The following is a 14,982-nucleotide window of genomic DNA, read 5'->3' as shown; positions in this document are numbered from 1 at the left end:
GAATTTATTTTCTTTTAAACTAGAACATAAGGTTTTTGAATACAGGCTTTTAATACAATAACAACTGCTCTTAACAGACCCCCTATAAAACGGAAATTTATTTTAAACGAAAATATTTCACAGTCCCATGAATTTAAAGCTAAAAGAATGTGTTAAATTCTCTTGATTAGGCGGAACCTGTGTTGCGAACAATGAATGTTAAAATATACTTTGTAACAGAAATTTTCAAGTTCCGGAATGCAGCATTTAGAAAAATTTTAGACATTCTGTGACAGGTTAGGTATAAGAACTACATTGTCTGTAAAGGTCTTCGTTTACTTGTTACCCAACACATTTAACCTTTAGTCCACTGCCATGTAAGGCCCTAGTTTCTGAACGAAGTGCAATTTACATAGTTATTTTCAAATAGGTATACCAATAACTTGTTCTCTAGCTGGTCTAGAGACATGGAACAATTAGCGTAATATACACAATAGATCAAAAGGGAGCCAATAGTAGAGAGAGGAGCGCTGAAAATGGAATAAAATCTACTTTCTGTCTTGGCCTTTCAAACCGAATGTAGGCTTTTTTCATTGTAAGTTTTATGTGTATTAATTCGTAGCACAAATAAATGCTGTAATTGAACACGGTAGGCCTATGTACAACATTTTATCTCACTATGTCCATTGTATGTATGTGCCTTGTTTAGTTTTTAAGCTTAGATCCATCTCCGTTAACTCTAGAACATTTAACGGAAATTTTTGCGAGTCCTGTTCAGTTTTGCTATATGCTTTTAAGCCAGAAATGTTTATTTATTTCTCTGAGTATATTTTTATTCACAGATTCTTGGCGCATTCTTATATATATAAAAGGAGATGTATTTTAATTTCACATACTGACTGTGAGCTGTTTTTAACTCGAAGAAACGAAATATATTCAAGAAGCCTTGGACGCTTACGGAGCTGAAAACATTAAAAGCGACCTTGCATTTATCAATACTCATTTCAGTTCAATTTTAAAGATCATAACGAAATTAGAAGAGCGATCATTTGGGATGTTTGATTCAGTAAGGAAACAGACGCCATCAAGACCAATCGGACAAGCATTTCTTCGAAACTCAGATTCAATAGACGCGAAAACTCTAGGCATAAAATTCTTGTTTAATGTAAATAAAGTGTTCCTGGGAACAACGTCACACGCGGCAAGTAACATTGCTTATTTTAAATACTGTCCTTTAACGACATGAGACACGGAAAGAACTTTTCGATGTACAGTTATGTTTTAACCGACAAATGCAGGTTTTTGCAAGAAAACACCGGAAACTACACAGTTGTGTATTGTAGCATAAATACATCATAGCTATACACCAAGTACATGTAGTTCAAGTAATACAACTTTTTCTCTAAAGATAATAAAATTCTTCATTTAACTTTAGCTTTTGATTGGTGCATATTTACAATTTTTAGTGCATATCGGCATATTTTCAGTGCATATATTCGTGATTTTTAGCGCATATTTGCATGCATATTTTGCCGTTTTTTAGTGCATATCGATCCGAAGTCTAGTTATGAGGTACTAATTGTGTTCATTTCTTTATAACGATCCTCTTCAATATTCGACAGCCCCTCTCAATTAAGGCTTGATCTTTTTCTTTTGCTTTCATTCGATTTACCATGAGTTCTGTGTGCCTTCATCATCTTGGGCACTACTCTCGATACAGCAATACAGTTTTTCATTTTTACGGGTCTCGGAGAGGTCTCCTGTTGTCAGAACCATCGTCGATTCTATTACGTAGACAAATCTGTCTGATGCAACACTAACACGAGACAGTCGTAGTACACGAATGTTCAGTGTTACTAATTTACAAAAATTTACCTATTTCTGAGATGAGAACCCATTATTTTGACTGTAGGTAGTTAATTAAATTAGAAACATAGAAACTCTTAAAGAAAAGTGTGTAGCATAATTAGATCCTAAGGTTATTATCTTCGTACATTATCCGTCATAAATATTTCGAAATAAACCAGTAGAACTTTGTATGTTTTCAATCTTTTAAATTTATTGTATTGAACATTATGAAGTTAAGAAAATTGTTTTACTACAAAAGTATATTGCAGTTCATAGTGTGTAGGTTATTGAGCTCAACATACATAACGTTGCAATGAATTGGAATACGTAAAACATACTCTGTGTAGAGCATTATATATTCATAATTGTACAAGAAATAATAATTGAAGTATTGTATTGTAAACGATATTTAGAATTGTTGTTTGTGTGTATGTATGTATGTGTATGTGTGTATCCTATTGTAGAAACTAGTTTTCCACTTGTCGTTATTTATTGATAAGAAATAACGAAAGCTTTTATTTTCTTCCCAACACAGGAATATCCAGATTATTACGAAGTGATTAAAAGACCAATAGACTTAGAGAAGATAAGTCAGAAATTAAAAACCTCTCAGTATGAAAGTTTGGATGATATGGTATCGGATTTTGTGCTTATGTTCGATAACGCTTGTAAATACAACGAACCAGACTCTCAGATCTATAAAGTAAGTAGTAATCTTTCTATGTTGAAGACCAATGTAGCTATATATATAAAAATGAAAATGGCTATGTTTTGTGACTTCATACCTCTTGAACCACCCGACCGATCTAGATCAAATTTTCAACATAGATGAGATTCGGGCCTGGGATGGATTTTATTATTTCACTTCGACAGTACAACGTAGGGAAGGGTATATATATATATATATATATATATATGTAAAACTTAATAACTCTTGAACCGCGCGACCGATCTCGGTAAAATTTGTCACATAGATGAGGTTCGGGCATGGGCATGGGATGGTTTTTATCATTTCACTTCGATGGTGCAACTTAGGGGAAGGGTGAGATATTTAAAATTGATCGAAAATGACCGATATTAGTGTCGAATCCATATTTTTTGGGGTCACTGAGTAAAACAGTGACACTTTTGATGCCATTTAAATCTAAATTCAGTCCTTTATGTCCAAAATGCAGGGTGTCTAGCAGTCGGGAAAATCGGGAAAGTCGGGAATTTGTCTTAAATTTAAAAAATGGTCTGGAATTCGGGGATTTGTCTGGAATTTGCGAAAAAAAGTCGGGAAAAATGGAATTAAATTCCACATGTTGGAAATGATGCTGACGCTTGTCGGAGCGACTCCGATAAACCTCGCGTTCCTAAATGCATCGCGATGTAGTACGTTTACATCGTATTTCTTTTAAAGTGTTCCTAAATACATCGTGAGCCATTTCAACCGTTTTTCTATTTTTTACGTAGAAGCGGTTTAGAATGAGTCGGGAAAAATTTGGAAATAGTCGGGAAAAGTCTGGAAAAAGTCGGGAAATTGCTGAGAGAAATTTGCTAGACACCATGAAAATGAAACGTATTCTCTCCGTGCGAAGAACGGGTATTCTGCTAGCAATATGTAAAGAGAAAATTGGTGTTACTGGCATTTTGATCTACTGTTGGAAATACAGATCGTTACAGTACTGAACTCCATGAAATGTTTTACAAATTTGTCCGCAAGTGTACAGAAATGATCAACAGTCGTTGTGCCATGTTGCACGACAATGCTGTTTCACAAAGGACGATGTGGATTCACCGTGAACTGCAGTATGAAACCTTCCTTAACCCTGATAACTCTTCCACTGAGGCATCTCTTTCGGCGCCTTAGTCAGTTCTTGGAAAGGAAGATCTCCCTGAGGATTGACTGGTGTAGCGTGTGGTTGAGGACTTCTTCGCATCTCGCATAGCAGAATTTTATTTCCACGAATCTAGCCGCTCTCTGAGTGATGGCAAACGTGTATGGTTGAATACGGCGATTATTTCCATTATCAAATATTGTTTTACATTTTTTAGCCTATGGAAATGGGCGACATTTCATTCGCACTAAGCTAATATATTCTTCATTTACTGTAAACATTCATGTATTGAACACCTTTAATAGACACACAAGACTTAAGGGAGCAGGATCGTTTGGGAAGCCGTGGCGACACCCCTGTTACTACTCTACTAACTTCTGTTAACCTAACAACTCTATGAGTTATTTTGTAGATCCAGTAAACTGCTGGAGGCATTTTAAACAAATTTGTTTAGTGCAAACTTGCAAAAGCTACATTTCAAACCATTTAGTTTTCATACAATGCAAAGAAGCGCTATCGGAATAAATATTTTTCTGGTTTTATTTTTTATTTAACATACGCAATTTGATAACAGTATTAGTTATAAATTCTTAAGAAATCTTTCTTTCATTTTGAAATACAAATCACTAATTATTGTAATTTAACTTGTGTAACAGAATGAATGCTCAGTATTATCAAAATGTGCTCTGAAAAAATTACTATTTTATACGTTTTTTTTTCTTCGAATAGCCTTTGCTTATATTTATTTTAGATAAAAAATTTCATCCAGCTTGGATGAAGGTGGGAAGGAGGTTATATGCTAGTTGCGCTGCCTCTTTGTATGGCTAGACTTATCCTTTGTGTCAGAAAATAACCGCTTCTAGGATCTCCTGATTTGTTAATTGAATTTGATCCTAATTCCTTCAGAAATATTCTGGCTTCTTTGCTAAAAACACTCATTATTTCCGTGGCAAACGCAATAAAAATGCGATCTTTAAGTTTTGAATACTTAGAATGTTTCCGCACTCACGCTGTCTCTGCTGCACTTCTCGTTTCTTCACTAGTTGACGCTAAGTAAGATGGGGCAAAGGTATCTACACATGTTACATCCCGTACTAGACACTAGCCCCTTTTCCAAGGTGTCAAGGTAATTCCATCTAGCCGCTTATTATCATTCCAGAAAATTTCTGATGGCTCCAAAATGTTAGGACAGTCTATACTGGTGAGGGTTCACTCTGACGTGAAATTCTCCCCCCCCCCCACACACACACACACTTTTAATGCAACTTAATGCATGTAAGCCTTTCTCATCCATTCGACTTTACACGCACATGTAAATTCATGGCAAATATTAAGTCCTAGGCGTAACGCTATACATATCTGAAAAATATTAGTATCTAAAATTGTTCCAATGCTTTTTGAGGGTGTGGCTTGCAACCATGCTCCACTCTTTTTGTCGTAGTGCTTTAAGGCGAGCTGAATCAACATCATTGTGCGAATTTATTTCGTTTTCAGCTATCTCATTGATTACAATTTCATATCATTTCCTTTGCGACTCCTTTGCAACCAGAATTGAGTTGTAAATGCCTCTCCATATCTCTAATGCCTCTGTCAGATGAGGAATCTTCACTTCGTCAACTGGAATGTTAAGAACTTCGGAGGCGAGCGACAACACCCTATAAGAAGAAGGCAAAAATGCAGGGAGACTCAAATCTTACATTTTCCATACTCCTAAACCTCCTAAACAAATGGGTAAGCTTGCTTGTGTCCATTGAGTTTCATTTAACTTATAATTGAGTATTGATTGCAAACATATTTTCAAAATGTCATCTAGTTGAAAAATTTTAGTTAGCTTGAACCATGTTGGAACAGTACGTAAAAAATAAGTCAATTTAGGAATACCTAAACAATTTTTTAAAAGGAAAAAAGCTATATGTGCTGGCAATTTTGAACATCTCGGTTATTTTTTTAAACTGTTTAGGTGATCCTCCAAACAATTATCATATCCATCTTCGTGTAGTGGTGCTCCCAATAATGATATCTCATGAGTTGATATTGTTCGTATTCCAGGTAGCACAGCCTGAAATTGAGCTTCAATGATGGGATCTGGTGTTCCCATAACTCACATTTTAATGGATTTATTTGTAATCCTATTTTACTTGATTCCATAAGTAAGTCGTGTATTACTGTGTGGTGATCCATCTAAAAGTACCATCATCAAGATAAAACACATTTAATTCTGAATACAACGTACTAATTATATGGTGAATTGCTAAACTAAATAGCATTGATTCTGCAGGATCACCATGTTGACATCCGACCTGTGATAAAATTGTTCTGTCTCCGAAAAATAGCATGGACGAATTAGCATAACTTTGCCAAAAATAAGGATATAGCTGGGGTATAAGTCGTTGCACTTCTTTTAACGTTGCATTCCGAGTCTTTTTCCACAGCGTTAAATGCGTTTTTATAATGTATTTTGAGGATTATATTGTTAGAGTTTTGGGGTGATTTAATAAATGCACGGGTAGCATGTATGATTGTTTCACTACCTTTCTTCGTCGCAAAACCAAGCTGATGTGGTTGCAAATGATTTGTGCAGTGATTATAGACTGATGATACAGCTATTTTGGAAGCCAATCTTCTGAACACACACCCAGCTGCTATCGGCCTTACACCACCATCTTTTTTCCGCAGGGCACACAGGTTAGTACCAAAGAAGTATTTACATATATCCTAATTTACTTTTCCATTTGAAATGAGGTTTACCAATTTCGTTATTGAATTGAGTAAGATCCTCGCTGAATCACCTGCCGATTTCGATGTTAGATCTTTTAAGTGTTGATGTGACAGTCCATCTATTTCTGAAACAGAACCACAGGGAAAGGTATGAATTGCTTTCAGAACCGTATCTTCCATTACTCTGATGCAAGGGTCTGCTTCTTCTGGAGGATTTGGCAGGATGTTTAGTTTTTCTGGTAATTCAGTAGTAATGCAAGAGTCAGCAATTCAGAGACCTGGCCTTAATTTTCAGCTAATTGAACGATAAGATGTTTGTTTTAAACATACATTTGTACGTTATAATGACCAAGTAGATTACAATTGTTAGCTCTTATGAAACAACTACGAATTTCCAGATCGAAGTGATTTTGGATACGAGGTATTTTAGTTATTTTTAATTTTAAACAAGGGCAAGTTAGTATATAACCTTCAAACATTACCAAATAATATTCAACGAACTTAAAAACATTTGTTACTGAATTCTCTATGTCTTTGTGTCTGTTATTTGCGATTTTTCCAATTTTGAGCCGTCCATTCGATAGAGCATCAAGAACTATCTGAGAAACTGATGGAATTTTTCGCATCACTCTTACCGTTCCCGAGATATTGGCCAAAAAATGGCCGATTTCCGGAGATTTAAGGAGCCATATCTTGGAAACCATAAGTTATAGAGAGATGGTATTTGTGCTGATCAATACCTAAGAGGATGGTACATATTTTGGTATCAAATAGTAACCGGTGGCCACCTCTTAAGAATTGATTAACATCAATATCATCTTTCTATGACTTATCGTTCCCAAGATAGTGGCCAAAAAATAGTTCCGATTCCGGGACATTTAAGAAGCCATATCTCGGGAACAGTAAGTCAAAGAGAGATCATATTAGTGTTTATCAATAGCTATAAGAATGGTGAACATTTTGGTGGCAAATAGTAATTGGTGGCCACTAGCCAGCTGGCCACCATTCCCCACATATTGGCCAAAAAAGTACAATTTCGGGAGATTTAAGGAACCATATCTCGGGAACCGTAGGTCATAGAGAGATGCTATTTTTTGAATTTTTGCGAGAAACAGGAAGGTGCGGACAAAGATTTATTTTTACATGTAGTAATAATTACAGTTATCCTTCCCGCTCTATCTCTCCATTGTTTTTAAGTTTGTTCTGGCAATGCTCTTGGAGCATTCTCAACTGGTTAATATGTAAAGTTTATTCCACATTATTATGATTTCTTCCCTTTCAGGTTAAACTACGTTGTGTATCATTGCATAAGTCAAAAAATAATATTGGTTGTTCCATGAAAGGGAAAAGCGATATTAGTCATTTTCGATTATTAACAGAGGAATAAAATAATTTTTAAATGTTATCTACATGAATATTGTCATTTACGCCTAATTAGTACTCTAAAGTGTATTCCCGTACCCCAACTTCCCTCATACAGTGCGGCAATTTGAAATTGAGATTGGAGTAGAAAAAAAAGAGGGTAAACATAAAAAGTTTCTCACCTTAGTTCATTCAAAATACGACCCTCCTGCATCCATACATCGTTGCGCTGTGGGCGTCAGTGCATAAGATTATTGGTAGTCCTTTTGTGGAATGCTGTTGAAAACTTGTCGTAGCCCTCTGGCTGGCCGTTACGTTATCAAAGTACGAATCTTTGAGTGCAGCCTTGAGTTTAGAAAATACAAGATAATCGAATCTGGTGAATAAGGAGAGTGGGACAACACGGATTCCCTTCTGGAACAAAAAGCCTTGCTCAGTCATTGCCTTGTGACTTAGACCATTGTCATGGAGCAAACGCCACTGAACATTCATCACGATCCTCGGTCCTCATACGTGTGATACGTTGCAGTAACCACTTTAATACCTCAAGGTAAAATGAGACATTAACTGTCTGGACACAAATTCTTTATGAACAATGCTCTTCCTATCGTAAAAAACAGTGAGCAAAAGTTTGATTTTGAATTTTGATTGGTGCAGTTTTATAGCTTGTAGAGAGTTAGGGAACTTCTACTGTGCATTTTGACGTTTTGCCTGCGGATCATATTATAAAACCCATGTTTCATCCCCACTAACGATATTCAGAAGGAAGTTAGGGTTCCTATGTACGGTAGCAATCAGTTCTTTGTAATAATAAACCCTGTCCCTTTGTTAGTCATTTTTAAGGAATGGGACATGAAACGGACACAGGCCTTCCTCTTGTTGAGATCTTGGTTATTATTTGCCGCACCGTTTCTTTATTCACGAGAGACTCCTCAGTAAAAATTCATAATGTACTTCTGTTTTCCGTGATCAGTGTCCTCATTTTCTCCACCAATTCCTGTATCCGTACTGCCCTTGCTGCACCCGGATTTTCGTTATCTCTAGCTAACTCCCGTCCCTCCCGAAACGTCTGTGCCATACAAATACATGCTCACGAGATAAATAAGTGTCTCCATACACTTGTTGCAACATTCGATACATTTCTGTAGCAGTCTTACCCAAACGCGCGCAAAACTTGATGTTTGCTCTTTGTTCCATATGAACTCACGACGCAGCTTGGCAACATCTGTCTACACTCACCACACTCACACACGTTGCACTGAAGATCAATACATGAAACATTTCTCTTTTGTTTGGATCACAGCTCACTTATATAACTGCGCCACCACATGTGAAAAAAATCAGTCTCGATTTCAAATTGCGCACTGTGTATAATTCGTTCCGTTTTTACCGGGAATTTTGAAATATGGGTATTTAGTTAGAATGTATACTAGTTCCTTTGTAATTCTTTGACCCGATTACGATAGGTCCCATAGTTCTCGAGCTATAGAGCATTAAAATTTATTTTACGTCGTTTTTGGCTACTTATAAATTTAGAAGGAGGCATTTTTTGCCCTATGTATACTGGACATTTTGTGCTTCTTTCGAGGCCTCCTACAAGATAGCTATCTTCCGTTATCGTCATTATTTCAGCACCCGGTATGGCATTATATTGCTTCTGGTGCATGGAGTCTCTGGTTCGATACCAGCTCGCGCCAAGTTGACTTTGTAGTGGATCAACACCGTGTGCGTGGATTTTCTCGAGGTTCTCCCATTTCTTCCCAATTTCTACATTCGACTATTTAATTCAGTATCATCATCACCGTCTCCTTTAGCCTACACGGCATAACCGTGGGACGTAAAGCTGAAATACTTCATTTTATTACATATATTGGCCTGTGAATTGCAGAAATATGATATTGGAAGGCAATGTACAAACCACTCGTCCATTATTTTCAGTTTTTTCCCAGTTGTTTTTATTTCTGGCTTTCTGGACCAGAGTTTGATACATCTTAGATATGCATAATTCAGGTTAGTCTGCAATTGTCTCATAATACTGGTTCAACATCAGAAAATCTTATTACTCCCACCGGTAATAAGGTACACAGAAGTCACGCACGTTAATAATTCTGGTGAAAGAAGCTATGTATTAAAAAAAATAAATAAAAACTTCTGTTATCTTTTTTTAATGCTCTTTATTCGCACCCGCAGATGGTGAATTTTCAAGCATGTGCTAAGGAGAAAAAGCTCAAAATGATGAAGAATACAGCATATAACTCAGTCTCTGTAATCTTCTGTAGTGTTAAATGCGTATAAAGCTGGAAAGTAATTTTTTTTCTAACATGACTGTACAATACTTGTTTTAGTGATACGGTGTTTTTTGATAAAGTCGTGACATCCAAATCATAGATGGAACATGCTGCGTGTAAATAGAATCATTTTCTGTATTTCATTACCAAGGAAAAAGGCTTGAGCCATTAGAAAATCTCTGATTTAGAAAACGATAAGTATGTTTCTTTCAGTTTGATTTCTGTGACATTTTAAATAGTGGACCTTATTTTACTCTTCTTATGAAATAGGGCCGCGGTGGCTCAGTGGTAGAGCGTTCACCTCTGGTGGTTGGGGTCTCGGGTTCGATCCCAGCCCCCACCAAGTGAACTTTGTGGTAGACAAACCGTGTGCGTGGGTTTCCTCGGGGTTCTCCCGTTTACTCTCACTTTCTTCATTCCACAATTTCATTCATTACTCATCATCACCGTCTCCTTTAGCCTAACCGGCATAAACGTGGAACGTAAAACTCAAAGATTTCATTTCATTTTTTTCTTATGAAATAGTAAGAATATTTATTCTCTTCGCGCATTCTTACTTTTTGTTTGTGTTATATATATTTTCATTTTACTAGGCAATCTTTATGGTGTTGATATCTAGGCTAGAGCCTATATCTTAACGGAAAAAATGAAATGAAATCTTTGAGTTTTACGTCCCACGGTTATGTCGGTTAGGCTAAAGGGGACGGTGATGATGAGTAATGAATGAAATGGTGGAATGAAGAAAGTGGGAGGAAACGGGAGAACCCCGAGAAAACCCACGCACACGGTGTTTGTCCACCACAAAGTTCACTTGGCGTATATCTTAACGGAGTCAAATAGCCTCAATGCTGAATGCTGACGTTACTCCATTAAACCCACTAATCTGTTTTTGCAGTGATCTTTGACTGTTCCCAAATTTAGTGAAGTTTTGCCGTATTGCTTGCGAACTGAATGTCTTTCCAACCATAGGTTGAGTTGAGTTGATTTTAGTTTAGTGTCCCTTTCAGCAGCGAGGCTATATGAGACGTGGACCTACTGATTAACGTGGAATCCGAACCACATGAGCTCCCGCCGGGAATCGAACCCGGGTCTCCCACGCCAAAGCGCGTACGCTAACCGCTTAGCCACGAGGGAGCTCGCACCAACCATAGGTGATTAAGCCATGTTCTCGAAGTCATGCTACCAGGCAGTGAATCGTGGCGTAATGAGGAAAGTTGTGAATACTAAACTGACGACCGTAAAATGACATTCCTAGAGTCATGGTAATGGACTAGTTTTCAAAGTAAAGTTGAATGAGTTCTCAATTTCTCACTTTTTCTTCAGGATCTTTGCAAGCCCCGTATGGGAAAAATGAAAATTGAGATAATCATGCGTACATGGTGATTTCTGCATCCTTACTTGAGAGAAAGTAAATGGTGACAACTTGATACAGACTGAATACTACTGAATAATAATAGTAGTAGAATTAAGGAAGAGGAGGAGGATTGAGACAGAGTATTTATTAAATCGCAAAATGAGAAATTCAGATACCGTAATTTCTTTTTAATAAGTATATGGTAAATGAGAATACAATCAGTTTTTCCTTACACTACCTCATCTATATGAGTTAATTTAATGAAATTCAAAGAGTGTAAAATACTCGACTAGACCGAGAATCAAATCTGAGTTTCAAGTTAAACCGGTACCCACTAAGTTGTGCTAACCAGCCAAACAGTTCAGTCTAGAGATCAGTGCTCATCCATTCAGATCACATGAACTGTACCACAACCTGTATTGTGCTTGGAGAACCCAGTGTATATTTTTGAACAATTGTTACCGGTAAATAGCAACCCATTTTTCCTTGCACCATATCCTCAATAGGTGCGAATTAATGAAATACCAAATAATTCAAGTGGGTAGAGTAATGGGTAATTCACGAACACAGTAAAGTGGAGACCCGAGTTCGATTCTCTGTTCAGTCAAACATTTTTCACTTTGTATTTCTTGTTAGTAAGCCTTCCTTGAAGGTCATATGAAAGTCACGTAACCCTTTTAGAATTTCCACTTTTTGAGGTAAATTTTAGATTTTCAGTCAAACAGCTACTGCTTCCTTACTATTTATCATATGATCATGGTTCATATCTTGTTTCTTTCAGAATAGAACATCCTTTCCAACGGTACCAACTGCGTCAGTACTATTTGGTCTAGAGTCATTGCGTTCAATAGCCATTTTCTTCATTATAACCCGCCCTTTCCGATGGTACCACTCACATGTCCGTATCATACACCTAAACCTGGAAATTCGGGAAAACCGGAAAATTTTCTTAAAAAAATCACCCTGTCGGAATATTTGCGCCCCTCGAGCTCGAGTACGGGTTCACGTAGGGATGTCAAAAAAATTGAGAAATACTCAAAGGTGCACACAATCCGTATGCAAAATTTCAATATGATATCTTGAAAACTGAGGGAGTGAAAAATTTTTGAAATTTGACATTAAAAAAAAAATGTTACGTCCCTCTGCCCCATTTGGCGCTGCTAAGTTGACCATCCGGTTCCAAAACGCATCTTGGGTGTTCTTTAGTCCATACTTGACTTGACTTAAAAATACAAAATAAATAAATAAGTAAATAAAATAAAAAATAAATAAAAAAACTTAAATGCCTGTTATAAGACCTGAATAAGCGGTCAAAGACAACATTACGCTGTGGTAACAAAAGTTACCATAAATCCTAAAAGGAATACAAGTTAGTTTCAAAACAAGTACCACGGGTCTTTATTGTACTTTATATATCGTCATTACAAGTTTGACATAGTCTCCAGCGGAAATATCCTGCTGCTGTACGTGATGAACACATCAGATTTTTAGTAGTGGGATGTGTAAGCTAGTGGTTTTCAAATTCGAAGAATTGTTCGAGTATCGAAAACGAATAGTCGAATGACAGAAGAAAAAATATTCGAATAATCATTCAGATAACGAATATTCGAATAATTTTAACAGCACTAATGAAAATCGTCCATGACATACTGACTGACTATAGTCTCTACTCGAATGGATTAACGTTTGCACTCGCAGAAGAACAGTCATCAAAAGCAATAAAGTCATATATACTACCTCGGAGTTATTGCTTTATTGCTGAGTCGTCCTTTATTTTATGGCCACTGGCTTTGCTGGAACGATGCATAGTCAGTGAGACTCTTGACAACCAGTTCTGTCACTGCGTATTAATGAAATTGAGCACAAATTTTTATTTCTTGTACAAAAAATGAAAGCGAGGAGTATCGTAATACTTCATGTCACACCCTACTTGACTGAGGGTAGATGTTTGGCGCACTGATTACCCAAAGTTTTCTCAGAATGCTAAAGCTCTTCGCATACATCTTGTCATTTTGCGGTTGAAAGTTTGTTCCATTGTGAAAGTGTCTTTCATTAGTGAAGATAATTCTTCTGTACTCCTAAATTTAAGCGTAACGGACGCTTGTATTTTATGACACTTATCAGTTTAAATGAGAAGTGAGGAAATGACCTGCTCCCTCTGTAATCTGAGTCCGAAGTATCATCTAAGTTGAACTCCGGACGAACGTGTTTTTGAATCATCCATCTGCTGTCCCATGACCAATTGGTGAATGACGGAATTTCAACGAATTTTGCCTGCCACTCTTTCAACAGCTGGTATCGTTAAGAATTTGTGGACCCCTATGACAGTCTCATATCGTTCCAATCTCTAAGAACCGTCAAATGTTGCTGCATATAAACATCTTACTAATTTGTAGCTTCCTCAGTCTTGGGAAATGTTGAAAGGTAATTTGACAACTTTGTGAGGCGCTCTTATGACCACGTGGATTATAGAGTGGCCTCAATCCATCTTTCTCACGTCACATAACACTATCAGTTTGCTATTTGTCACCACCACAATTCATCACTCCATAGGTTCAACTGCGATTCGTAACTTTAACACTGGATGTGCCCAAACTTTTAGAATTTGTAATGCAACTTTCATAAAGGATATGAAGAATGAAAATGTTTAGGCTAATGATAGCAAGTATTTTGTATTAGTAGGTAATTTATAGGAAATTGGTGCTACTATTTTGTACATGATTCTGTGGAGATCCCTTACTATCGCGATTAATAACGAAGAGATTACAAGTAAAAAAGTTTAATTTTGTTCCAGGTAAGCATGCAGGTTAAGCTCTTAGTCGTAGAAATTAGTACAATGGAACTTTTCAGAATAGTATTGGGAACGAAGGGGGAATCGAATAAACAAGGGGAAGAGTTGCATTACGTGTACTTCGTGACCGGTATGATCGAGTCACATATGAAGGGCAGATTTAATTTTAAAATCTTCGGGGAGGTGATTTTTAATAAGTTAAGAAAATGTATAATAATAATAATAATAATAATAATAATAATAATAATAATAATAATAATAATAATGTTTAATATGTTTATGTTTAATATGTTTATTAGAAGCAAACAGCGATACAGCCACAAGTGCCCCTTACAAGAAAGGAAAAAAATTACATAGGGCGCATGCAAATAATAATAATAATAATAATAATAATAATAATAATAATAATAATAATGCATTTCTAATCCAAGTTATATTCAACGAGTGAAAAATGCACGATGACCGAAAATTGAATGCAGGTCCAATCATGCATTTTTTCACTCTTTTTGTGTCATTGAATAATATTTTTCTTGCTGAGAAACCAGTACTACCCTAAATAATATTTTATTCCTGCTGTGTCCGTAAATATCAGTGTTTCTGATACATGTTAATAGGTAGTTGCGTGTTAAATTGTGTATGTACTAAATATATTAGATAATGATCGCTGGGAACACGTTTCAAATTCCAGTAAATTACCGATAAGTGATCAGAAAAACTGTTGTAGGAAATGAAAAGCTGCTATTATTATTATTATTATTTGTATTTATTAAATAAACATCAAACTTTAATATAATGCGACTTCTTTTAAACATGTAATTTAAT

General features: G+C 36.3%; 1 protein-coding gene across 5 annotated transcripts in view; it reads left to right on the top strand.

Moving 5' to 3' along the window:
* The window catches only part of polybromo (protein), a 251,788-nt gene that overhangs the window by 131,708 nt on the left and 105,098 nt on the right, over positions 1 to 14,982 (top strand). For all 5 annotated transcript variants that reach the window (XM_081733781.1, XM_081733778.1, XM_081733782.1 and 2 more), the window contains one exon: positions 2,363 to 2,530. In XM_081733781.1, the coding sequence (XP_081589907.1) occupies positions 2,363 to 2,530 (168 nt within the window). The remainder of the gene's footprint in view (positions 1 to 2,362; positions 2,531 to 14,982) is intronic.

This window comes from Thermobia domestica, chromosome 12 (assembly GCF_964235325.1).
Source record: "Thermobia domestica chromosome 12, izTheDome1.hap1.1, whole genome shotgun sequence".
Taxonomy (NCBI): domain Eukaryota; kingdom Metazoa; phylum Arthropoda; class Insecta; order Zygentoma; family Lepismatidae; genus Thermobia; species Thermobia domestica.
Note: the sequence above shows the minus strand (reverse complement) of the source record. Positions and strands in the feature narration are given on the sequence as shown.